Genomic DNA, 24,186 nt, shown 5'->3' with positions numbered 1-24,186 from the left:
TATGAGTTGAAGCAAGCTTGCAGCAATATTGCCCCGACCTTTTCTCTATGCTGCAGGCCATGGCCCTCCTGTCCCTATACTGAGCATACACCGGGTAACTGAAACAGACCAATCCAGCACCAACACCCAATCATTTCTAGTAAATCAGGCCTGATTAATGAGCTTCATAGCATCTGTAAATAGCAGGCCATGTGTGGAAAGACTGTCAACCACCATCGTTTGATTAGCGTATAGCTGTGGCCCTTTTCACCTCCGGCCGAACTGAGGTTGACCAGGAGAAGGTCCTCCGCTGACCCCAGCTTGTCGGCCACCGCGCTGATGACCTCGCTGACCGAGGCGGCCATGGGGACCCGGATGGTGGTGTAGGTGTGGTCGCTGCAGTACACTTTGAACAGGACTGCATGGGGAGAGAGCACAGAGCACAATGCAGGCCCCTTAACATTTAGGGTTGAAGGATGGGTACTGGGAAGACAGATCAGAGGCCAAGTGCATCAGCCTTGTCATGGTAGAGGTTCAAAACAGATTAGAAAACACTGTGTGTCACTCCTGGCTCAAGGCCAAAAGGCTCATGACTGCTAAACTGTGCTTTTCTATAGCTTATAGCTAGCTCTCTTCGAACGCATATCCTGCATGCTTTCACACACACATACACACAGTATATATATATATATATATATATATATATATATATATATATATATATATATATATATATATATTTGAATTTTCATTGTTGGACATAAGACTGTAAAAACACCAGGAAATCAGCTCCAAGTGATTTTAATTTGGGAAATCTGTTCCCAAGTACCTCCACGCATAATAGAGAGACACGTAATCATCTAACATAAACAAAGGTTTGAAATGATTGTTTTGGTCAAATATTAGATATATGTGGCCAGTTGGAAAACCCTGCACTATGCCATACTTACTCTCATCATTACTCTTGATGGCCAGTATATATATATATATATATATATACTGTGTATATATATATATATATATATACTGTGTATATATATATATATATATACATGTATATATATATATATATATATATGTGTATATATATATATATATATATATCTGTTCCCAAGTACCTGTCGTTTCTGCAGCCTCTCATCCCCCATGCTGAACTGCCTCAACAGGATTTTGTGCTAGAACAGAACAGGACAGACAGAAGTGTGTTGGTTCAACAACATGACAACAAAACCGTGGGTGGGAGTAGGATGTAGCTTTGGTGAAATGTAGCTGACAATGAAAACAAAAGCACAGAATGTGACTGCAGTGCTTGGGTCATAGCTGGGTGACATACCTTTTGTTGAGAGGATCTGGCGTCACCAGAGCTGAGAAGGCAAACAAAAGTGAGATTACATCATGCTAAAGCCGGGGACACTAAAGATAAGTACAACGCAGTAACAATACATTCACACACTTACTTGTTTTTAACGATCTTCTCTAACTCTGGGAGTTGATCTTTCAGAGCAGGAATCACCCTGGCATCATCAGATACAGACACAAAGAACTCCTGGAGCACACAACACACTCTCAATGAGGAGAGATTAATGAGCCCAAACTCATTTGGATGATCAAATGACAGATCACTAATACTATTACAGCAAACAGTATATTGTTGAGCAACAAGCTGAATAAGAGCACCTATTAATAAAAGGTTTGTGAGGAAGACACTGGTTACCTCTGCAATGGCAACCTATTCTCTTCATAGGGCACTCGTTTTGACCAGGGCCCTATGCCCTAGATAGGGAATAGGGTGGGACTTGGTATGCATCCACTGACCTCTAGGAAGGCGAGGGAGGCATCCTCCTCTTGCAGGTGGTCTCCATGTACTGAGGCCCACTGCAGCACCAGCCTGATCACCCTCCTCTTGTTGTTCAGGGTATAGTCAAGACGCTCCTGTTCTGAGCCCTGGGACGCCTCAGCATGGTAGGTGCAGGGCAGTTAAGGACAAAACACGTCTTCACTGACTCACATCTAGTCCAGGGGCCGTTTGTAAGCAAGCGTCTCAGAGTAGAGGTTCTGATTCAGGATCCATGTTGCAATTTAAGTCACAATGAATATGATTATTTGGACAGGGCTGACCGGATCCTAGATCCTACTCTGCTATTTTTAATACATAGAAGGGATACTGATTCTCATCAGTAGAAATACACACAAAAACATACAGTAATTATTTGCTATTTTCAGTGACTGAAAGGATATTGGGCCATGAGCACCGGACACAGCTGACTGTTAGGGATGAAGACGCAGTGCATGAGCACAAAGTCGTCCAGAGCTGGATCTGGGCAGACAGGGAGAGAGAGAGAGTGACAGAGAAAAAGAGAAAGAGAGATAGAGAAAGCGTGAGAGAGAGAGAGTAGAAGACAGACAGAGAGAGAGAGAGGGGGGCACCTGTGATGTCAGATGAAAGGATGCCAGACCAGGCTGACAGTACTACAGGCCTGATCACACATGGCTGCTGGCTCTGTCACCGCAGACGGCTGGGACATGAAAGCAGCCAGGAGTTCAAGCGTAATTAGATCAGCCCTGTGATGCGCTGCTAATTATAAACATGAACAAACAGGTCAGCAGCAGCATGGAGTCCGGATGCTCGCTCTCTCTCTCTCTCTCTCTGATGATACAGAGGAGACAATCTAAGCACGACAGCCATGACGAACACAACACATGAATCTACATTAGTCAAATCAAATCTTATTTGTTACATGCGCCGAATACAACAGACGTAAGTAAGCACTTCACTGTAAGGTCTACAAGTCCTTAACCAACAATGCAGTTAAGAAAATTGCCCAAAAAGTAAGAGATAAGAATAAGAAATAATTAAAGAGCAGCAGTAACTTGACAATAGGAGGGGGTACCAATACAGAGTCAATGTGTCAATGTGTGGGGGCGGGGCACCACCGGTTAGTTGAGGTAGTATGTACATGTAGGATCAGTTATTAAAGTGACTATGCATAGATGACAACAGAGAGTAGCAGTGGTGTAAAGAGGGGGGAGGGGGCAATGCAAATAGTCTGGGTAGCCATTTGATTAGCTGTTCCAGGAATCTTATGGCTCGGGGGTAGAAGATGTTTCGAAGCCTCTTGGACCTAGACTTGGCTCTCCGGTACAGCTTGCTGTGTGGTAGCAGTGAAAACAGTCTATGATTAGGGTGGCTGGAGTCTGACAATTTTTAGGGCCTTCCTCTGACACCGCCTGGTATAGAGGTCCTGGATGGCAGGAAGCTTGGCACTGGTGATGTACTGGGCCGTACACAGAAATACAATGGTCCACAGTGGCGAGAGATGTTATTGGAGTGACAGAGTGCACTACTCTACCTGATTCGTTAAGGTGAGAGTCCAGTCGCATCATTTCCAGAAAGTGCTCCAGAATCTTCTCCGGTGTCCCGGACATCACAGTGTATCTGGAATGCCAGTGTCAATCAATCACCTACTTCATTAATCAAGACAAGTTTACTGCTAGTGCTCACTACTGTTCCTATGCCACACTTCAATGACCTGTGTCCTCTCAATACCTGGCTGTGATTACTACATTAGATAACAATCCTCAAACAACAGTCAAAGAGGTCCTGACCACTGCTGTAGATTTTAGGGGGATGGCTGGGTTTGAAAGGGTGTGGAAGCCTCTCCATAGGTAAAACACAGGAAGAGACCACCACTCGACCATAAGAATCAACACGCTACAGCCAGGCTTGTTGTGATTGGCCAGGTAGGGGGAGAGAGAGGACGAGGCGTGTCTGTCCCAAATGGGACCCTATTCCCCATAGGGCCCTGGTAAAAAGAAAGTAGGGAAAAGGATGCCGTTTGGGACGCAGGCGGTGTGTGCCAGGCACTCCACAGGGGAAGGAGAGGAGCTTGACACCCTCACACTCTTCATATGTGACTGGCGCTGTAGTTGATTAGAGGCCTACTCTGGCAGAGTGATTGTGACCCGCGGGTCCTGCCTTCTCCCCGGGAGCCCATCTCTCAGTCATTACCATTAATGTGTCTCTCTCCATTACTGCAGCCGCGGTCACTGACAGCAGCTGCCATTAAGACTAGCTAGTAGCTAACAGACGTCTGCAGCCTTGTAGCCTCAGTCTTGGCTTTACAATAGAACTTCTACCCCCGACAACCAGATCCACACTACTATACACTCTTTAGCCGAGGGTAGCTCACAAACTCACCCACTTTTTATACTCACTCTGTGCAAATTTTCAAGAGTCTCTCACACTAACCTCACTCCCTGTTATGAATCTAACGTCAAGAGACATTATCACACACACATGACCCTCCCAACAGGAGAGAGCATCTCACACACCCACAGTCCCCTTTAACTTCCTAGTGAACTCTACCTCTACTGAACAGTGCTGCTACAGAAAGCAGTTCAATCATATTGTGAGGGGATGACTGGGTGAGACAGATAGAGAGTTAGCTCAGTACTTATAGTGTGAGGAGGTGGCTGTGGTGGTGGTGGAGCCACAGGTGGAGGCCTGGCTGCTGGGGCTCTTCTCCAGGACCAGAACATCCTGATAATGCTCTTTCAAACGCACCGTGTTGGCCTCCACATCCTGGACACACACAATTGATCATTATGTCATCATAAATCATTGTACTGTTGTTATGTTTAATTATGAAATGACATGCCATTCCTAACGACTACAAGTGGTTGTTACCTGGATGTTAAGTTTTTGAAAATGAATAAATACATTTCCGACTGTATAGTACTGTAGCAAATCCTGCAGAGTAGACCATCCCCCAAAATGGCTAGGATGACTTCTCTCTCCGACTCTAGTGGCATGTGGTAGTTAACATGGAGGCGGCACTACATTACATCATCCCATCAGAACTATGGTACTGTAAGCATGGTGGATTAGTCTGCTAGTACAACTGACAGGGAGACTGGGCGGTCAGCATTTTGACTGAGGCGGAGTCACAAATGGCACCCTATTGTCTATGTAGTGCACTACTTTTGACCAGGATGTGCAGTTCATAGGGAATAGGGTGTCGTTTGGGAAGCAGACTGTGTGGCCCAGAAGCCCATCAGTCCAAAGCCAACAGGAGATTTACAGAGGAGGAGGACTCAATGAGCCGCATACAAAGGGTCTGCCTCTGTGAATCACACAGATGTCCATCATCCATCCGCTTTTCAGTAGACACAATCAAGACCCTGATGTCCTATTAAAGTCCAATGCAAGCTGCACGTGGGCGGAGCTAAACAGTAGGCTGTGGAGGGAGAATGTAGAGAGACTGATAGCCCAAACGCAGGCAGATGTCGATATTGATCTAGTATTGATGGTTGCATCTTACAATCCAACCGTATTGTATGCAGCCGGTAATACACTCGTATCCCCTTTGTACCGGTTCGTACTGTGGACAGGTTCGTACTTAAAACATTCTCCACTCAGGCTGCAAAGGCGACGATTTCCTCCTGAACTAAACTCAGTAAGAAACAAAAAATGTCCCTTTTTTATTACCCTGTCTTTCAAAGATAATTCCCCAAAATATATATTTTTGCAAATCCAAATAACTTTACAGATCTTCATTGTAAAGGGTGTAAACACTGTTTACCATGCTTATTCAATGAACCATTAACAATTAATGAACATGGACCTGTGGAACGGTCGTTAAGACACTAACAGCTTACAGACGGTAGGCAATTAAGGTCACAGTTATGAAAACTTAGGACACTAAAGAGGCCATTCTACGGACTCTGGAAAAACAACTAAAGAAAGATGCCCAGGGTCCCTGCTCATCTGCATGAATATGCTTTAGGCATGCTGCAAAGAGGCCTGAGGACTGCAGGTGTGGCCAGGGCAATAAATTGAAATGTCCGTACTGTGAGACGCCTAAGATAGCGATACAGGGAGACAGGACGGACAGCTGATTGTCCTCGCAGTTGCAGACCACATGTAACAACACCTGCACAAGATCGGTACATCCAAACATCACACAGGTACAGGATGGCAACAACAACTGCCCGAGTTATACCAGGAAAGCACAATCCCTCCATCAGTGCTCAGACTGTCCGCAATAGGCTGAGAGAGGCTGGACTGAGGGCTTGTAGGCCTGTTGTCTGGTGAAGACCTGCCTTACATCACCGGCAACAACGTTGCCTATGGGCACAAACACACCTTCGCTGGACTGAAAAAAAAGTGCTCCTCACTGACGAGTCGCGGTTTTGTCTCACCGGGGGGTGATGGTCGGATTCGCGTTTATCGTCTAAGGAGTGAGCGTTACACCGAGGGCTGTACTCTGGAGCGGGATCGATTTGGAGGTGGAGGGTCCATCATGGTCTGGGGAGGTGTGTCACAGCATCATCGGACTGAGCTTGTTGTCATTGCAGGCAATCTCAATGCTGTACGTTACAGGGAAGACATCCTCCTCCCTCATGTGGTACCCTTCCTGCAGGCTCATCCTGACATGACCCTCTATCATGACAATGCCACCAGCAATACTGCTCGTTCTATGTGTGATTTCCTGCAAGACAGGGATGTCAGTGTTAAGCCATGGCCAGGGAAGAGCCCGGACCTCAATCCCATTGAGCACATCTGGGACCTGTTGGACTGGAGGGTGAGGGCTAGGGCCATTTCCCCCCAGAAATGTCCGGGAACTAGCAGGTGCCTTGGTAGAAGGGTGGGGTAACATCTCGCAGCAAGAACTGGCAAATCTCGTGCAGTCCATGAGGAGATGCACTGTAGTACTTAATTCAGCTGGTGGCCACACCAGATACTGACTTACTTTTGATTTTGACCCCCCCCTCCTTTTTGTTCAGGGACACATTCAATTTCTGTTAGTCACATGTCTGTGGAACTTGTTCAGTTTATGTCTCAGTTGTTGAATCTTGTTATGTTCAAACAAATATTTACACGTTAAGTTTGCTGGAAATAAACGCAGTTGACAGTGAGAGGACGTTTCTTTTTTGATGAGTTTAGATTTATTGACAAGAAGAAGGAAAAAAACTGGGGAAAATGTGCATGCTTTCTTTATGGCTAATGCTACTTCCTGATGTTGCACCCTGCATGCAGAATGCTGCAGCCTGATTGGCTGAACGAGATACGCAACATCCGGAACTAGCATTCCTTCCTAGGCATTAACCACTTTAGCATGGTGGTGGAAAATGGTGTTTCATAAAGAAAGTATGCATATTTTTTCCCCCACCTTCTCACCGTGAAATCTAGTTCAGGAACAAATTGATGCATTTGCAGCCTGAATGGAGAATGTTAGGTACAAACTGGTCCACGGGATATGAGTGTATTGCCAGCTGCATACAAGCGTTTGGACGGGTAAGATGGCAACGACTCAATATCGCCATCTGCTGGCCACTGGGCTAAGAGTCTGACAGTTGACAGTTTGGCTTTAGCGTTTATACCGTACCTCTCCTACGGACAACGGTCTCCATTGACCCACGTAGTTGATAGTAGTCTATCTTTAAAACAATTCTATGAAAATGGAGACTTGACTCTTAACTGGTACAACTGGTTAATATATGCATCATTCTGATGAACACCTCTCTTTTTAGGAGCTGCAATGTTGAATCTGAATCTCAAACAATAGAGGGAGACTACACCATTAATACAGATCAAATGGAATTTCACTGAGCTTAGTGGACAGAGAGGTGGAGGGGGCCATGCCATCTCCTGTGAGGACAAAAAGGATTTCCCCAGATAACTCACTTTGAGGATCCGATTGAAGTCCTCCTTGTCCACACGTAGGAAGTGGCAGTTATCGTCTCGTAGGACAATGGAGGCGGCGCGGGGGGCATCGTTGACCAGGGCAAGCTTCCCAAAGTCATCTCCCTCATGCAGCGTGCAAACAACCCCCTATGTGAAACAGGACAAGAATAAGCAAACAAAGAATGGCTGTGCCTTAAAGGGCATAAGATGACAGCATTCAATAGTTTTACATCTGCTATGTAATTTATCCACGCTCATATTTTCTATAATTGGCTATAGTGATTAGCTGAATACTGATCAAATGGGGATGAGTCGTATGAGATGCCAGATTCAAATAACATTTGAACAATCTTTATTTTTTTATTTTTTTTTACCTTTCCATAAATGACAACGTTTACAGAGCCCTTTAGAATGATGTACCACGATGTGCCTTCCTCCCCTTGATTGAACACTGTAAGTGAAAATGATAACGTATCAAAACGGACATTTTCCAACAAAACATTTCCAAGAATGCATCTCAATGCATTAACTTACAGAAACAACCACAAAGGATTTACTATTTCATCTGGGATTTTCTTTCTGCCTCCATATAGATGATGCATTTATAAATCAATGAATAGCGTGCAAAGTTGATGAAGTTAAAAAAGGGGTTGAACTTTGGTCATGGAGGCAGTGTTAAACTACTTACACACGGTTCCTGCTGTGGCATGGGACTCAAAGATTAGGACTCCGGCTAACTCCTTCTTTACCTGTAGAAGCAGGGGGGGAAACACAGCTAGGTTACAGGGTTGACATCATACAGTGCCTTGCAAAAGTATTCTCCCCCCTTGGCCTTTTTCCTATTTTGTTTCATTACAACCTGTAATTTAAATGGATTTTCATTTGGATTTCATGTAATGGACATACACAAAATTACACAAAATTGTCCAAATTGGCAAAATGATTTTTTTAAATAAAAAATGTCAATTGGAAAGTGGGCTATGAAGCCCCTAAATATGATTTGGTGCAACCAATTACCTTCAGAAGTTACATAATTAGTTAAATAAAGTCCACTTGTGTGCAATCTAAGTGTCACATGATCTGTCACATGATCTCAGTATATATACACCTGTTCTGAACGGCCCCAGAGTCTGCCACACCACTAAGCAAGGGGCACCACCAAGCACTATGAAGACTAAGGAGCTCTCCAAACAGGTCAGGGACAAAGTTGTGGAGAAGTACAGATCAATGTTGAGTTATAAAAAAATATCTGAACATCCCACGGAGCACCATTAAATCCATTATGGAAAGAATATGGCACCACAACAAACCTGCCAAAAGAGGGCTACACACCAAAACTCACAGACCAAGCAAGGAGGGCATTAATCAGAGAGGCACCAAAGATACCAAAGATAACCCTGAAGCTCCACAGCGGAGATTTGAGTACCTGTTCATAGGACCACTTTAAGCCGTACACTCCACAGAGCTGGGCTTACGGAAGATTGGACAGAAAAATGCCATTGCTAAAGAAGAAAATAAGCAAACACGTTTGTTGTTCATCAAAAGGAATATGGAAGAAGGTACTCTGGTCAGATGAGACTATAACTAAGCTGTTTGGCCATAAAGGAAAACGCTATGTCTGGTGCAAACCCAACACCTCCCATCACCCCGAGAACACCATCCCCACAGTCTAGCATGGTGGTGGCAGCATCATGCTGTGGGGATGTTTTTCATTGGCAAGGCCTAGGAAACTGGTCAGAATTGAAAGATGGTGCTACAGGGAAATTCTTGAAGGAAACCGGTTTCAGTCTTCCAGAAATTTGAGACTGGAACAGAGGTTCACCTTCCAGCAGGACAATGACGCTAAGCATACTGCTAAAGCAACACTCGAGTGGTTTAAAGGGAAATATTGAAACTTCTTGGAATGGCCTAGTCAAAGCCCAGACCTCAATCCAATTGAGAATCTGTGGTATGACTTAAAGATTGCTGTACACCAGCGGAACCCATCCAACTTGAAGGAGCTGGAGCAGTTTTGCCTTGAAGAATGGGCAAAAATCCCAGTGGCTAGATGTGCCAAGCTAATATAGACATACCCCAAGAGACATGTAGCTGTAATTGCTGTAAAAGGTGGCTCTACAAAGTATTGACCTTGCGGGGGTGAATAGTTATGCATGCTCAAGTTCTGTATTTTTGTCTTGTTTGTTTCACAATAAAACATATTTTGCATCTTCAAAGTGGCAGTCAGACTGTGTAAATCAAAAGATACAAACCCCCCCAAAATTAATTTTAATTCCAGGTTGTAAGGCAACAAAATAGGAAAAATGCCAGGGGGGGTGAATACTTTTGCAAGCCACTCTATACAGGCCGACAATGAATTATGAATGTAACCGAATCTGCACTCACAGTGGTGGAAAGGTGCGATAAGGCTTTTATATGGAGCAGCTCCTCATAAATTATCTCCAAATCATCTGTTGTCCTCTGTCCTGGCCTGGGGAAGGGGAAATATGCACCGATAAAACAAATCATTTTTAAACGTATTAACTTCAAACAGGACCTTCGCATCAGCTTTGCACTTTGCTTACATATTTTCTTTAACTTCGAGATAGGGGGCGCTCTTTTAATTTTTGGATAAAAACGTTCCCGTTTTAAACAAGATATTTTGTCACGAAAAGATGCTCGACTTTGCATGTAATTGACAGCTTTGGAAAGAAAAAACTCTGACGTTTCCAAAACTGCAAAGATATTATCTGTGAGTGCCACAGAACTGATGCTACAGGCGAAACCAAGATGAAACTTCAAACAGGAAGTGAGCAAAATTTGAGGCGCTGTTTTCCATTGTGTCCTTATATGGCTGTGAATGCGCCCTGAACGAGCCTACACTTTCTGCCGTTTCCCCAAGGTGTCTGCAGCATTGTGACATTTGTAGGCATATCATTGGAAGATTGGCCATAAGAGACTACATTTAGCAGGTATCCGCCCAGTGTCCTTTGTCGAAATTGGTGTGTAATCTTCAGCTGCAAGCATTCTTCCATGTGATTCAGATGAGAAAACACACTTCCACCAACGATATATCATCGAAGAGATATGTGAAAAACACCTTGAGGATTGATTCTAAACAACGTTTGCCATGTTTCAGTCGATGTTATGGAGTTAATTTGGAAAAAAGTTTGGCGTTTTGATGACTGAATTTTTGTTTTTTGGTAGCCAAACGTGATGAACAAAACGGAGCGATTTCTCCTACACAAAGAATATTTTGGGAAAAACTGAACATTTGCTATCTAACTGAGAGTCTCCTCATTGAAAACATCCGAAGTTCTTCAAAGGTAAATTATTTTATTTGAATGCTTTTCTTGTTTTTGTGAAAATGTTGCCCGCTGAATGCTACGCTAAATGCTACGCTAGCTATCAATACTGTTACACAAATGCTTGTTTTGCTATGGTTGAAAAGCATATTTTGAAAATCTGAGATGACAGTGTTGTTAACAAAAGGCTAAGCTTGAGAGCTAGCATATTTATTTCATTTCATTTGCAATTTTCATGAATAGTTAACGTTGCATATGCTAATGAGCTTGAGGCTGTATTCATGATCCCGGATCCGGGATGGCTAGTATCAAGAGGTTACCTTGCCTAACACAAACTTTCCAGACATGCATACATCCTACCCGCAGGTGGCGATCTCTGTGATCTTACTGTTTCCTCAGGATCATGCGCATGTGTGCGTCAGGGCCTATTTGGGAGAGGAGGAGGAGGGTATCCTGCAGCTCCTCATCACTCTCCCTGGCCTCCTTCTCAGTGGGCAGGGGAGCGTCATCCTGCTCATCATCCAAGAAACGGTAGAACAGATACTTGTCCTGGAAGGTCAGCTCCTGGTCCACTGCAACCCCAACAAACAGAGAACACAGAGGGTTTAAAAATGGATCGACTTTCACATGCACACAGACAGACGGAGGGGTTACTCTTAGTATGGTCTACTGGACTGTTCTGGCTCACCGTGGTTGAGAACTCCTTCCTCCAGCAGCACCTGCCACATGCCCACTGCTTGAATGCGAGAGCGAACACAGGAGCTCTGCTGCATCTGCCAGTCAACCAGCTCTGTTCCCACACAGCATTGCCTGCAGGAGATACACACATCACATCAGGAAATACATACAGCAAAAAACAAACATAACCAATACACAAACCGACAGATGTACACGTACTGTGATATGAGTGTACCAGGTGTACATGGGATATTCCAACCCACCTGTATGTCTTCAGGTGGTACTTCCTGTCTCGGATGATGTGGGGAGCTCTGGAGAGGATGGCATCACGTAGAACCTTCCCTGCTCGCATGATCTTCTCAGATGGGACCTGTGGGGAGAAAATGGGCCTTATACTAGAGAGGCCAGGCCTTATAATAGAGGAGAGAAAAAGGAGATCAATGGACAGACACAGATGAGATGGCCTCTATTGGTGTGATGGTCTTTACTACCTGAGAAATGGATTTAGGATGGATTTTGTCTGGGCTTTCTGTGAAGGATTTCTGAAAAGTAAAATGACATTGACTGGAAAACGCGCACACACGAAAACATAATGGATTACAAAAACTCCCTAAAACACTTCTGCGAGCAGGCCTTTCTAATCGACCTGGCCCGGGTATCCTGGAAGGATATTGACCTCATCCCGTCAGTAGAGGATGCCTGGTTGCTCTTTAAAAAGTGCTTTCCTCATCAGCTTAAATAAGCATGCCCCTTTCAAAAAATGTAGAACTAAGAACAGATATAGCCCTTGGTTCAACCCAGACTTGACTGCCCTTGACCAGCACAAAAACATCCTGTGGCGTACTGCACTAGCGTCAAATATTCCCCGCGATATGAAACTTTTCAGGGAAGTCAGGAACCAATATACACAGTCAGTTAGGAAAGCAAAGGCTAGCTTTTTCAAACAGAAATTTGCATCCTGCAGCACTAATTCCAAAAGGTTTTGGGACACTAAAGTCCATTGAGAATAAGAGCACCTCCTCCCAGCTGTCCACTGCACTGAGGCTAGGAAACACTGTCATCATCGATAAATCCACAATGCACGAGAATTTCAATAAGCACTTCTCTACGGCTGGCCATGCTTTCCATCTGGCTACCCCAACCCCGGCCAACAGCTCTGCACCCCCCGCAACAACTGGCCCAAACCTCCCACGCTTCTCCCAAATCCAGATAGCTGATGTTCTGAAAGAGCTGCAAAATCTGGATCCCTACAAAATCAGCTGGACTAGACAATCTGGACCCTCTCTTAAATTATCCGCCGCCATAGTTGCAACCCCTATTTACTAGTCTGTTCAACCGCTCTATTGTATCATCAGATTCCTAAAGATTGGAAGCTGCCGCAGTCATCCCCCTCTTCAAAGGGGGAGACACTCTAGACCTAAACTGTTACAGACCCATATCTATCCTGCCCTGCCTTTCTAAAGTCTTCAAAAGCCAAGTTAACAAACATATCACCGACCATTTCGAATCCCACCGCACCTTCTCTGCTATGCAATCCGGTTTCCGAGCTGGTCACGGGTGCACCTTAGCCACGCTCAAGGTCCTAAACGATCATAACCGCCATCAATAAAAGACAGTACTGTGCAGCAGTCTTCATCGACCTGGCCAAGGTGACTGTCAATCACCGTATTCTTATCGGCAGACTCAACAGCCTTGGTTTCTCTAATGACAGCCCTCGCCTGGTTTAACTCATGCTGCCAAACATACCCTCGTAAAACTGACTACCCTACCGATCCTCTGGCGATGTCATTTACAAAATAGCCTCCAACACTCTACTCAGAAAATTGGATGCAGTCTATTACAGTGCCATCCGTTTTGTCACTAAAGCCCCATATACTACCCACCACTGCGACCTGTATGCTCTCGATGACTGGTCCTCGCTCCATATTTGTCGCCAAACCCACTGGCTCCAGGTCATCCATAAGTCTTTGCTAGGTAAAGCTCAGCCTCATCTCAGCTCACTGGTCACCATAGCAACACATGGCAGATAGCAGCACATGCTCCAGCAGGTGCTCCAGCAGGTATATTTCACTGGTCATCCCCAAAGCCAACACCCCCATCACTGAAGTTGGAGATATCTCGCTCACTAACTCCAGTGTTAATTGCTAAATTGTTATTACCTCGCCACTATGGCCTATTTATTGCCTTCCCTCCTTACTTCATTTGAACACACTGTACACCGATTTTTTTTGATTGTGTTATTGAGTGTGTTTATCCCATGTGTAACTGTTGTTTTTGTCGCACTGATTTGCTTTATCTTGGCCAGGTCACTCTAGTAAATGAGAACTTGTTCTCAACTGTCCTACCTGGTTAAAAAAAAAAAAAAAATGGATTTCAAAATTAAAGCACAAAATGAAGGACAGGGATGATAAGAACATTTGAGATTGTATGACACACGATGCAGACTTTAGTGAATGGTCGCAGTTCCCTCCCTATCAATGATGACAGAGATTAGTCCCTTGTGAAGATGTAGCCTTTACCACTATCAACCAAGGACATACTTTCAGATAAACCAAGGGTATGGCAAAATGACAGCTGTACAGATGCACTCTCCAAAAAGCCAGCCAGCCATACAAACAGCCTTCCCTCCCACTCCCAGGCATTCCCATGGTCCTAAAGTCAGCCTGCTGCTAAACTACATTTGCCTTTAAAAATCAGGATTGGAATGATTTCAGTAGCCCATTTTAAAATTGTTGGTGTTGGGCCATACCCAATTGACAACCATGCTAACAACCTCCACTGTCAAAGGGGCCCTGTTAAATCAGAAGTTAAATCAACAGCTGGTGTCTGCTGTCTGTGCTTACATCCCAACCCTTGGACCCACAGCACAGAAACCACCTTGAACAAGTCATGTATGGATGTGGTATTCATGAGTTCTACAGCAGAGAAGAATCAAACTGACCTATACATACAGCAGCACTCTATACTACAAAGCGGACATGACGACGACTGTTCAAACTCTATAACACCTCCTTTCTAACATAATTTCTCTCACAGCCAAGAACAATACTTACATAGATGCTTAAAGGGATACTTCAGAATTTTGGAAATGAGGTCTAGTATGAAGGAAGTTAAGAGATAGTGTCGCAAGCCAATGCTAACTAGCATTAGCACAGTGACTGGAAGTCAATTTGTATCGGGGTATAACTGAATTCAAGTGCATCCCGTTTCCATTGATCACCCTTGAGATGTTTCTACAACTTGATTGTGGTAAATTCAATGGATTGGACATGATTTGGAAAGGCACACAACTGTCTACATAAGGTCCCACAGTTCACAGCGCATGTCAGAGCCAAACCAAGCCGTGTGGTCGAAGGAATTGTCCGTAGAGCCCCGAGACAGGATTGTGTGGAGACACAGATCTGGGGAAGTGTAAAAATAAAATAAGAGTGTCTGCAGCTTTGAAGTTCCCCAAAAACATAGGGGCCTCCATCGTTCTTAAATGGAACAACTTTAGAACCAACAGTACTCTTCCTAGAGCTGGCTGTCCGGCCAAACTGAGCAGTCTGGGGAGAAGGGCCTTGTCGAGAGGTGACCAAGAGGTCTGTCACGCTGACAGACCTCTAGAGTTGCTCTGTGGAGATGGGAGAACCTTCCAGAAAGACAACCATCTCTGTAGCACTCCACCAATCAGGCCTTTATGGTAGAGTGGCCAGACGGCTGCCACTCCTCAGTAAAATGCACGACAGCCCGCTTGGAATTTGCCAAAAGGCACGTAAAGCACTCTCAGACCATGATAAATAAGTTTCTCTGCTCTGATGAAACCAAGATTGAACTATTTGGCCTGAATGCCAAGCGTCACGTTTGGAGGAAACCTGGCACCTTCCCTACGGTGAAGCATGGTGGTGGCAGCATCATACTGTGGGGATGTTTTTCAGCAGCAGGGACCGGGAGACTTGTCAGGGTTGAAGCAAATATGAATGGAGCAAAGTACAGAGAAATCCTTGATTAAAGGGTGAGAGTCACCTTCCCACAGGACAACTACCCTATGCACACGGCCCAAACAACGCATGAGTGGCTTCGGGACAAGTCTCTGAATGTCCTTGAGTGGCCGGACTTGAACCCGATCGAACATCTCTAGAGAGACCTGAAAATAGCTGTGCAGCGATGCTCCCCATCCAACCTGACAGCTTGAGAGGATCTGCAGAGAAGAATGGGAGAAACTCCCCAAATACAGGTGTGCCAAGCTTGTAGCGTCATACTGTTAGAGGAAATTATGGTTGAAATGACTAATTATGTATAAATTCCAATCAGAATTGACTAGTCCAAATGCTATAATGTACTGTACATATGAATTTTCTCTCTTGCTCCCATTCCCAATTGTATATAATGTAGTCAGGAGTTTAGTAACAATGGAGGTCTGTTCCTTAGTTCATTCATTTGTACAATCTCCAGGTGACAGGAACGGACTATCTCCAGACTGTCTAGAATGCTGATTTATACTGACTGACCTTGACTTCAGGCGTGGAGCATAGACTCGAGAGCTAGAGGGCCCCTCTAATGGTGAAATGATAGAACGTTTAGAAAATGCTGACGTCATTTTCAGTTTATAACCTGTGGAAATATGTGTATGTGGGAGTACTCACTTGAATTAAACACTGTTTACCTGGCTTTTAAGACTGGTCTCGATCTACTTCATGCATAATTAATGAACTTACACCTCATTAATGAACTAGAACGAGTGCGAATTTGATTTGGCTATAAAACATACAGGAATTTAGAAATTCCACTAACACATACCCAAGAAGACTAGAGGCTGTTTCAACAAAGTACTGAGTAAAGGGTCTGAATACTTATGTAAATGTGATTTAATTTTCTTTTAAATATATAAAATGAGCAAACATTTCAACAAAATAAACAACTGTTTTTGCTTTGTCATTATGGGGTATTGCGTGTAGATTTATTAAAAAAAAATGTTTTGCCTTAATCAATTTCAGAATAAGGCTGTAACCTAACTAAATGTGGAAAAGGTCAAGCGGTCAGAATACTTTCCGAAGGCACTGCACATGAATTGCGTAACAGTCACTGCATTGGTTGCTGTTATGATTACAATATGTAGAGCCTTCGAGTTAGACAAATATTTACCAACAATTCAACCACAGGGTGGAATTTGCTAAAAAAAAAGAAAAAATTACAACTATCATTGTAGTTATTTATAGTGCACATGTTTTGGCTGGTCTGGAGAAAAAGAAAAAACAGGAACAAAGCCCAAGCCGTAATAAATCACAAAACCCCAGAGTAGCACCGTGTTATCTGTATGGAGGTAAGGAAGACACAACCGGGTTAAGGTGGAACGGGAATTATTAAGGACACGCTGCACACCAACGAAAGCTTGGTCTCAGCTGCCGCCTTGTTTATATTTAGTCAAACTTTAAACAAGCTCGACATTCCAGACTTATTTTGAGCTTCTTCTAACTAAAGAGGATGTTGTTAGATCAGGCCCCACGCAAGCAGCATGTAAATAGGAGTAAATAACCGTCCCTTTACCACCCGCGGTCACTCTTCCATTCACAACAGTGTTCAATCTGGGTGATATTCACTTCACATAAAGTGGTTACTGATCTCTTTCACACAGATGAGTAGCTGGTCATTTACGTTAGATTTAGTCTCTGGGTTGCCAAGATCACATGGTTCCTGCCGTAGACACACAGTGCTTTTTTGAATGTCCACTATCATCATCCAAAAATCAATGTTGGAGGGTGAAACTAAGTCATTCTGATATGTAATGATGAGGTCTCCGTTTTGCGTTCAGGGATGTTCTACTGTACCTTACTCAGATGTTTAGAGATGGATCCAGAAGAGTTGTTGCTTATGTTCTCTTTGTCCGGCATTCCTGAGTGAAAATGTTTAAATGTGTAGTCATTCATCGGTAAAACATTAAGACCGAGTTGAAAGCCAATACATCACTACTTATTTCTCTGCCACAATTGGTGCATTTTCACAAATATACTTTGATGTTAATACATCATCTCAATGCTATGTTGAATGTAGATATGTGTCAACTAAAATCTCCTTGGGGAGTGAGTGACATAACGTCATCAGTCGCCGAGGGAGATTTCTACAGTAAGAAGAGGGTGACGCCCCCCCCCAGGAAAAAACACAATTAGTTATCACACTTCAAAACCTTTTCTGGAGGGGAAATTAGACATGACTTTCAGACTGCTGATATCACTTTTTCCATAGTAAAAAGGTAAGAGGTAGGCCAGTAAGGAAGCATCATAGATGGACATTACTGACTGTTGTCTTGTACTCACTGTCAGGGCTGGGTCCACCACTTTCCATAACTCCATAAGATGGGGCTAGCAGTCCAGCCATGCACTGACGATCTCTCTACAGAGAGAGACAGAAGAGCAGTCTTCTTATTAAACATGGTAGAACAAGCCACAAGCCAAATCCTCAACACTACAAGGTTTATTATACAGTGTGTCGATGCAATTCCATTCAAGATAACGATGTAATTCATTGTGAACCACGATCACCTGTTTGTCAGGTGGTAACCCGTGGAATCATTTGGATTGTAGTATTATGCATCTCTCCCCTATACTCGTGTCTCTTAATCAACGTGTCTATTGAGGACTATGTAAATACACAGCTGAGACTCCCAGCTGGCGGTTATGAGTATTCAGAAGCGTCACAACTGCTGCAGCCTCATTTAAATGATCCTTCATCTCACAAACCAGTGCATTTCAAAGGGCAGGAACAGAATACACGTTTCATGTCGCTTCATTTGAAGTAAAAGCCTATTGTTGTTGGCCACAGTAGCTGACGTGTACACAGGACAACATGCTTCCATACGTATAGTAAGGAATCGATGTGGCAAGTGGGCAAATGTTCAACAACAGTATCTATGCTTTTCATTACATATTTTACTAATGATGGCATCATTGGAGATGAGAAGATTCAGTCAGTGTGGCAAGAGTTGATCAAATACCCTTAATATGTAGTCTATACAGATTAAAAGGATTTACAACAGATTATACCAAGAATCAATCAAAACACACCCTTACATATACAGTGGGGCAAAAAAGTATTTAGTCAGCCACCAATTGCGCAAATTCTCCCACTTAAAGATGAGGCCTGTAAATTTCATCATAGGTACACTTCAACTATGACAGACAAAATGAGAATTTATTTTCCAGAAAATCACATTGTAGGATTTAAATGAATTTATTTATAAATTATGGTGGAAAATAAGTATTTGGTCAATAACAAAAGTTTCTCAACACTGTGTTATATACCCTGTGTTGGCAATGACAGAGGTCAAGCAGAGGAAAACAAGGTTTTCATACAGTGTTGCTGGTATTTTGGCCCATTCCTCCATGCAGATCTCCTCTAGAGCAGTGATGTTTTGGGGCTGTTGCTGGGCAACACGGACTTTCAACTCCCTCCAAAGATTTTCTATGGTGTTGAGATCTGGAGACTGGCTAGGCCACTCCAGGACCATGAAATGCTTCTTAAGAAGCCACTCCTTCGTTGCCCGGGCAGTGTGTTTGGGATGATTGTCATGCTGAAAGACCCATCCACATTTCCTCTTCAATGCCCTTGCTGATGGAAGGAGGTTTTCACTCAAAATCTCACGATACATGGCCCCATTCATTCTTTCCTTTACACGGATCAGTCTTCCTGGTCCCTTTGCAGAAAAACAGGCCCAAAGCATGATGTTTCCACCCCCATGCTTCACAGTAGGTATGGTGTTCTTTGGATGCAACTCTGCATTCTTTGTCCTCCAAACACAACGAGTTGAGTTTTTACAAAAGTTATATTTTGGTTTCATCTGATCATATGACATTCTCCCAACCTTCTTCTGGATCATCCAAATGCTCTCTAGCAAACTTCAGACGGGCCTGGACATGTACTGGCTTAAGCAAGGGGGACACATCTGGCACTGCAGGATTTGAGTCCCTGGCGGTGTAGTGTGTTACTGACGGTAGGCTTTGTTACTTTGGTCCCAGCTCTCTGCAGGTCATTCACTAGGTCCCCCCGTGTGGTTCTGGGATTTTTTGCTCACGGTTCTTGTGATCATTTTGACCCCACGGGGTGAGATCTTACGTGGAGCCCTAGATCGAGGGAGATTATTAGTGGTCTTGTATGTCTTCCATTTCCTAATAATTGCTCCCACAGTTGATTTCTTCAAACCAAGCTGCTTACCTATTGCAGATTTAGTCTTCCCAGCCTGGTGCAGGTCTACAATTTTGTTTCTGGTGTCCTTTGACAGCTCTTTGGTCTTGGCCATAGTGGAGTTTGGAGTGTGATTGTTTGAGGTTGTGGACAGGTGTCTTTTATACTGATAACAAGTTCAAACAGGTGCCATTAATACAGGTAACAAGTGGAGGACAGAGGAGCCTCTTAAATAAGAAGTTACAGGTCTGTGAGAGCCAGAAATCTTGCTTGTTTGTAGGTGACCAAATACTTAATTTCCACCATAATTTGCAAATAAATTCATGAACAGATATATTTGGAAAAATGTCACGTGGGGAAAAAACCAACATGTGGTTTTTAGACATGCGTGAAGATGAACATTTTCACATGACTCAGACACATGGGGTTTCCCATGTGATATTATAAGTTTTACATGTGTGCTTTTGTAACTGCCGGGATTAGAACCCGGGATTCCTATGGGAGAAGCCAACGTCTGGATCATTCGACCAAGAGGGCAAACACAAATGTTGAAGTCTCAAGCAGGACTACCTCATCACGTGACCATGAGCAACCATGGCCGACTCATATCCGCTACACTTTCACATGTGCATTTTCACATTTGAATGGGAATAAATGAAACAAAAACAAAAAAACATGTATTGCAGGATTTCATGTGAATAATCACAAATTCATAATTTGCTGTTTTGATTTTGTCCAAAGGTTAGCAAAATCAGGATAATTGTTAAACATGCTTTCTTTAACCTCAAAGTCAACTTGTTTTGACATCGCGTTGTTGTTTTTAGCTGGATAGATTATATGCACGTGAATGTTTTCGGTGTATTTTCAACGCTTTCAGACAATATGATTTTTTTTTTTAAAGTCAGTGCTTTGAATGATTATAGTGGACAATGTTCGATGCTGAAACTAAGTCATTATGATACGTACCATATTTTCACATGTATTAAATTTAGAGTTCACACGTTAACACCAGCAGTAACACCCCCGAATGGATGGTTCAGAAAGAATACATCTTGAATCGTTATACTCAGGTAAGCCAAGTTACCTTTTACAGAATGGCATTACAGAATTTGCAATTCCATGTGTGGAAACATTGCTCCTGGAACATGTTGACACCACCTTCACACATGTGAGGAGAAAAACACTATTTCACCACCACATGTGAACTTACAATTCCATCTGTGAAAGTTCGATTTTCACATGCGAATGTTTCTTACATGTGAAACTGCAATTGAGATTGTCACTGATTGTGATTGATTTTTACATGTGAACGTGCATATCCAATTTTAACATGTGAACCCGCAAATTACACATGAAACCTCAACCTCAAGTGAGGTGGGGAAAAAATGTAGTTTTTTTCCCCCTCACATATGAAAAGGTGGTGTTAACATGTGAACTCTAAATTGAATACATGTTAAATTATGGTTTCACATGTAAAATTTAAGCTCAAGGTGTGAAAACAGCTATTTCACATGTAAAAGTGCAAATTTGACATGTGTTTTTTTTGTAAGGGCACACACACACACACACACACACACACACACACACACGAGAGGGAAGCATCCAAACCTCTGAAAATGTGTCTGGATCTCTTTACACTGCATTAATATCCAGTGTGTAGTCCCTCCCATCAGAGCACAGGAGCAGCTGGGTTCCTGTGGTTTTCTAGTGCACTGTAGATTAGGCCTCTCTATACGCTCCCCAGACTCCTACTACTGGGCATCGCCTCGACCCATATCAGTCTGTGAGCGTTAGTGCACTCAGCCTACATGTAGAGAGCGATCCTCTGAGGAATAGAGCATGACAATAAGGCCATAAGTGGCTTACACTGCAGCTGTGCCTTGCAGCATGGCTATTACGTAAACAAACATTATACCCATGCCAACGTAAATGCCGTTTCTTAGCTCATGACAACGCAATACGGGCCTACAGGGGTCGAAGGGCACATTAACAGGAATATCACTTCAATAATCCAAACATGCACGAAACCATGTGCATGTGTAATTCTATGTGAAGAGCTTCCCATATCAAGGAGAGTGTAGTAGAGTTATGCTTGTCTGGTAGAAATATAACAACCAGAATGTATAATCTTTCTGCTAACCTTTTATAAGCTGGTACTGTGCCTTACTAGACCTTAGCTGCACAACAACAACAACAACAAATCAAGAAGAGGGTCCTTTAGATTGACACTTTATGCAATTTCACTAATATTAACTGGATTGGCTAGTTACTTACTCAAGAATGCACTTCACCAAACTATTGTGATCAATCAAACACGTCAAAATCCCTGAAATGGATTGCTGTTAAATCAATACCCTATACCAGCATGTGCTGAAGGGCTTCCAAAAACAAGCCTAATACAAGCCTAATACAATGGGCTAAGAGCCTAAATGAAGGGTGGGACTCCGTAGAAGCTGGTTTTAGCATTTAGCAACATAGCTGCTGCCTGACATCCCCCTTTTTAAAAATCTTTTGGTCACTACAGACCTAATGAAAGCCCAATCTACAGAGTCATTTGTTACCGGATGGCAGTTTAGGCCCAGGGGTCAAATTCTAAATTGAATTATACCCACAGCTAATCACTTTAAGATCTCATAAGAGGCAAACAGCTTTTTCGTTCAATTAAGAAGCCTTTTGAAAATGGCTCAATGACCTCTGATTTTTAGAAGCATTTCCCCTTAATGTAGTCCAAAACGCTAATTGACTCTGTGCTCTCTGCATGTTGCTGAAATATGAGCAAAAATGGTATCATAAACCATGAGACTATATACTGTATCGGCGTGTATTCAATCTTAGAACTGACCTTAATCATCACATGTGTCTGAAAAAGCCATTCCAGCAATTGGGTGCCTTTTGATTTAGTGTAAAAACGTAATAAAAATAAAACAACATAGTCATAAAGAGGGGTAATTGAATGCAAGCTTCACGACAATTTTTTAAATGTACTTTTCTAGCTCATCTATTGACGTGTTACTCGCTCTGTTTTCCAGCACAAAACACTAGAAAATTGTCAAAATGAGTAGAACCAGCTCACCTGCTTTTACACTGTGATATTTATCAGATGTTCAATGTTTATTTTGAAAAAAAAGTTAGCTTCATGTAACAGGGTCGACCTTAAAAAATAAGGGACAGGTTATTGTTTTCTCTTAAAACTCGTCACTAATCACATGAAATAAATAATACTCCTCAGAAATGACTGTCAAAAGCAACAAAATAACTAGGGCTTTATAATGGTGAAAATGTGGAGAAATGCCGGCGTTAGTAGATTAAAATCTTCCTAAGAAGAAGTCACAAAGGATGCTTAGAGGGACATGTCAAAAGGCGGACTTTTTGCATTTTAGCAAGACTTTGTTCATATTAAAAATCTGATTTATAGAATTTTCCATGTGGTTTATATTAAAGGGCACTTCATTTAATAGAACAGGCTTTTAAAATTCTATATTTTTGCACAATTTCTACTTAAAATATTAAAGGGATGCAAAAGGCACTCATTTCGTGGAACAATCTATATAACAGCATGCTTTTTCAGTTAATTATTCAATGAACATTAGTGCCACAGAAATAAGCCTTCAGGATCAGTTACTGTAAACATGCCCACCGTTCTTTGTTGACAATTAAAGGGCTTGGGCTTGAGAGTAGCACTTAAACTGCATTCAGTGCACAGGAGACGCCTCCAACACTTAAATGACCCTACTGAACCAATAAGTCTCTCCCCTGAGGGACTGGCTGGCTGAAGGAGAGAGGGTGGGGTGTGGAGAGACGGTGGGTGGGGTGTTGTTTTAGAAGGGTGTTGTTTTACATGGGGATTAGTGCTGATGGCAGGAGTGTCAGCAAACACTCAGTTTTCACAAAGCTACAGTCTCCCCCCTGTGACCTACTGTACTCTGCACTCGCTTCTATAGGAAGCCGCTAGCTATACAGATGAGGAACAATCATACATTATCAATGATTCCTTTTGCCAGGACAGCCGTATTATAGTCTATCCGAAACATGCTCGAATGAAACATTTTATATAGATATTACATCAAATATAATGTATATTTGATTGTTCTTCATCTGTGAAAATTAATTAATCAGCTGACGAAGACAGATAGATAAATATCTATCTCAGCCAATCTTACAATAGTACAGAGTTGTGGGACAACTGAAAAATAGACTGTTCTCAACAATGCAATCGACTCGTCTATTTCCCTACTTTCTTGACACGTGAACCCCTTCATTCTAAACTCAGCAAAAAAGGTCCTCTCGCTGTGAACCGCGTTTATTTTCAGCAAACTGAACATGTATAAATATTTGTATGAACATAAGATTCAACAACTGAGACATAAACTGAACATGTTCCACAGACATGTGACTAACAGAAAT

The 24,186-nt window shown here is 42.9% G+C and overlaps 1 protein-coding gene across 8 annotated transcripts in view; it reads right to left on the bottom strand.

Annotated features, from left to right (window-relative positions):
• The window catches only part of LOC124043863 (rap guanine nucleotide exchange factor 4-like), a 47,454-nt gene that overhangs the window by 10,305 nt on the left and 12,963 nt on the right, over positions 1 to 24,186 (bottom strand). For 6 of the 8 annotated variants that reach the window (XM_046362948.1, XM_046362945.1, XM_046362949.1 and 3 more), the window contains 19 exons: positions 17,919 to 17,994; positions 17,433 to 17,497; positions 12,117 to 12,167; positions 11,889 to 11,995; positions 11,636 to 11,757; positions 11,336 to 11,519; positions 10,049 to 10,133; positions 8,355 to 8,415; positions 8,041 to 8,117; positions 7,667 to 7,813; positions 4,434 to 4,561; positions 3,330 to 3,415; positions 2,218 to 2,296; positions 1,795 to 1,945; positions 1,437 to 1,525; positions 1,313 to 1,343; positions 1,098 to 1,154; positions 930 to 951; positions 251 to 397 (listed from right to left, as the gene is read on the bottom strand). In XM_046362948.1, the coding sequence (XP_046218904.1) occupies positions 251 to 397; positions 930 to 951; positions 1,098 to 1,154; positions 1,313 to 1,343; positions 1,437 to 1,525; positions 1,795 to 1,945; positions 2,218 to 2,296; positions 3,330 to 3,415; positions 4,434 to 4,561; positions 7,667 to 7,813; positions 8,041 to 8,117; positions 8,355 to 8,415; positions 10,049 to 10,133; positions 11,336 to 11,519; positions 11,636 to 11,757; positions 11,889 to 11,995; positions 12,117 to 12,167; positions 17,433 to 17,497; positions 17,919 to 17,979 (1,750 nt within the window). In that variant the 5' untranslated portion in view covers positions 17,980 to 17,994. The remainder of the gene's footprint in view (positions 1 to 250; positions 398 to 929; positions 952 to 1,097; positions 1,155 to 1,312; positions 1,344 to 1,436; positions 1,526 to 1,794; positions 1,946 to 2,217; positions 2,297 to 3,329; positions 3,416 to 4,433; positions 4,562 to 7,666; positions 7,814 to 8,040; positions 8,118 to 8,354; positions 8,416 to 10,048; positions 10,134 to 11,335; positions 11,520 to 11,635; positions 11,758 to 11,888; positions 11,996 to 12,116; positions 12,168 to 17,432; positions 17,498 to 17,918; positions 17,995 to 24,186) is intronic. The other 2 variants (XM_046362951.1, XM_046362952.1) reach the window with 1 other exon arrangement.

Source organism: Oncorhynchus gorbuscha, linkage group LG09 (assembly GCF_021184085.1).
Source record: "Oncorhynchus gorbuscha isolate QuinsamMale2020 ecotype Even-year linkage group LG09, OgorEven_v1.0, whole genome shotgun sequence".
NCBI lineage: Eukaryota > Metazoa > Chordata > Actinopteri > Salmoniformes > Salmonidae > Oncorhynchus > Oncorhynchus gorbuscha.
The sequence above is the reverse complement of the archived record's forward strand: the minus strand, read 5'-3'. Positions and strand labels throughout refer to the sequence as shown.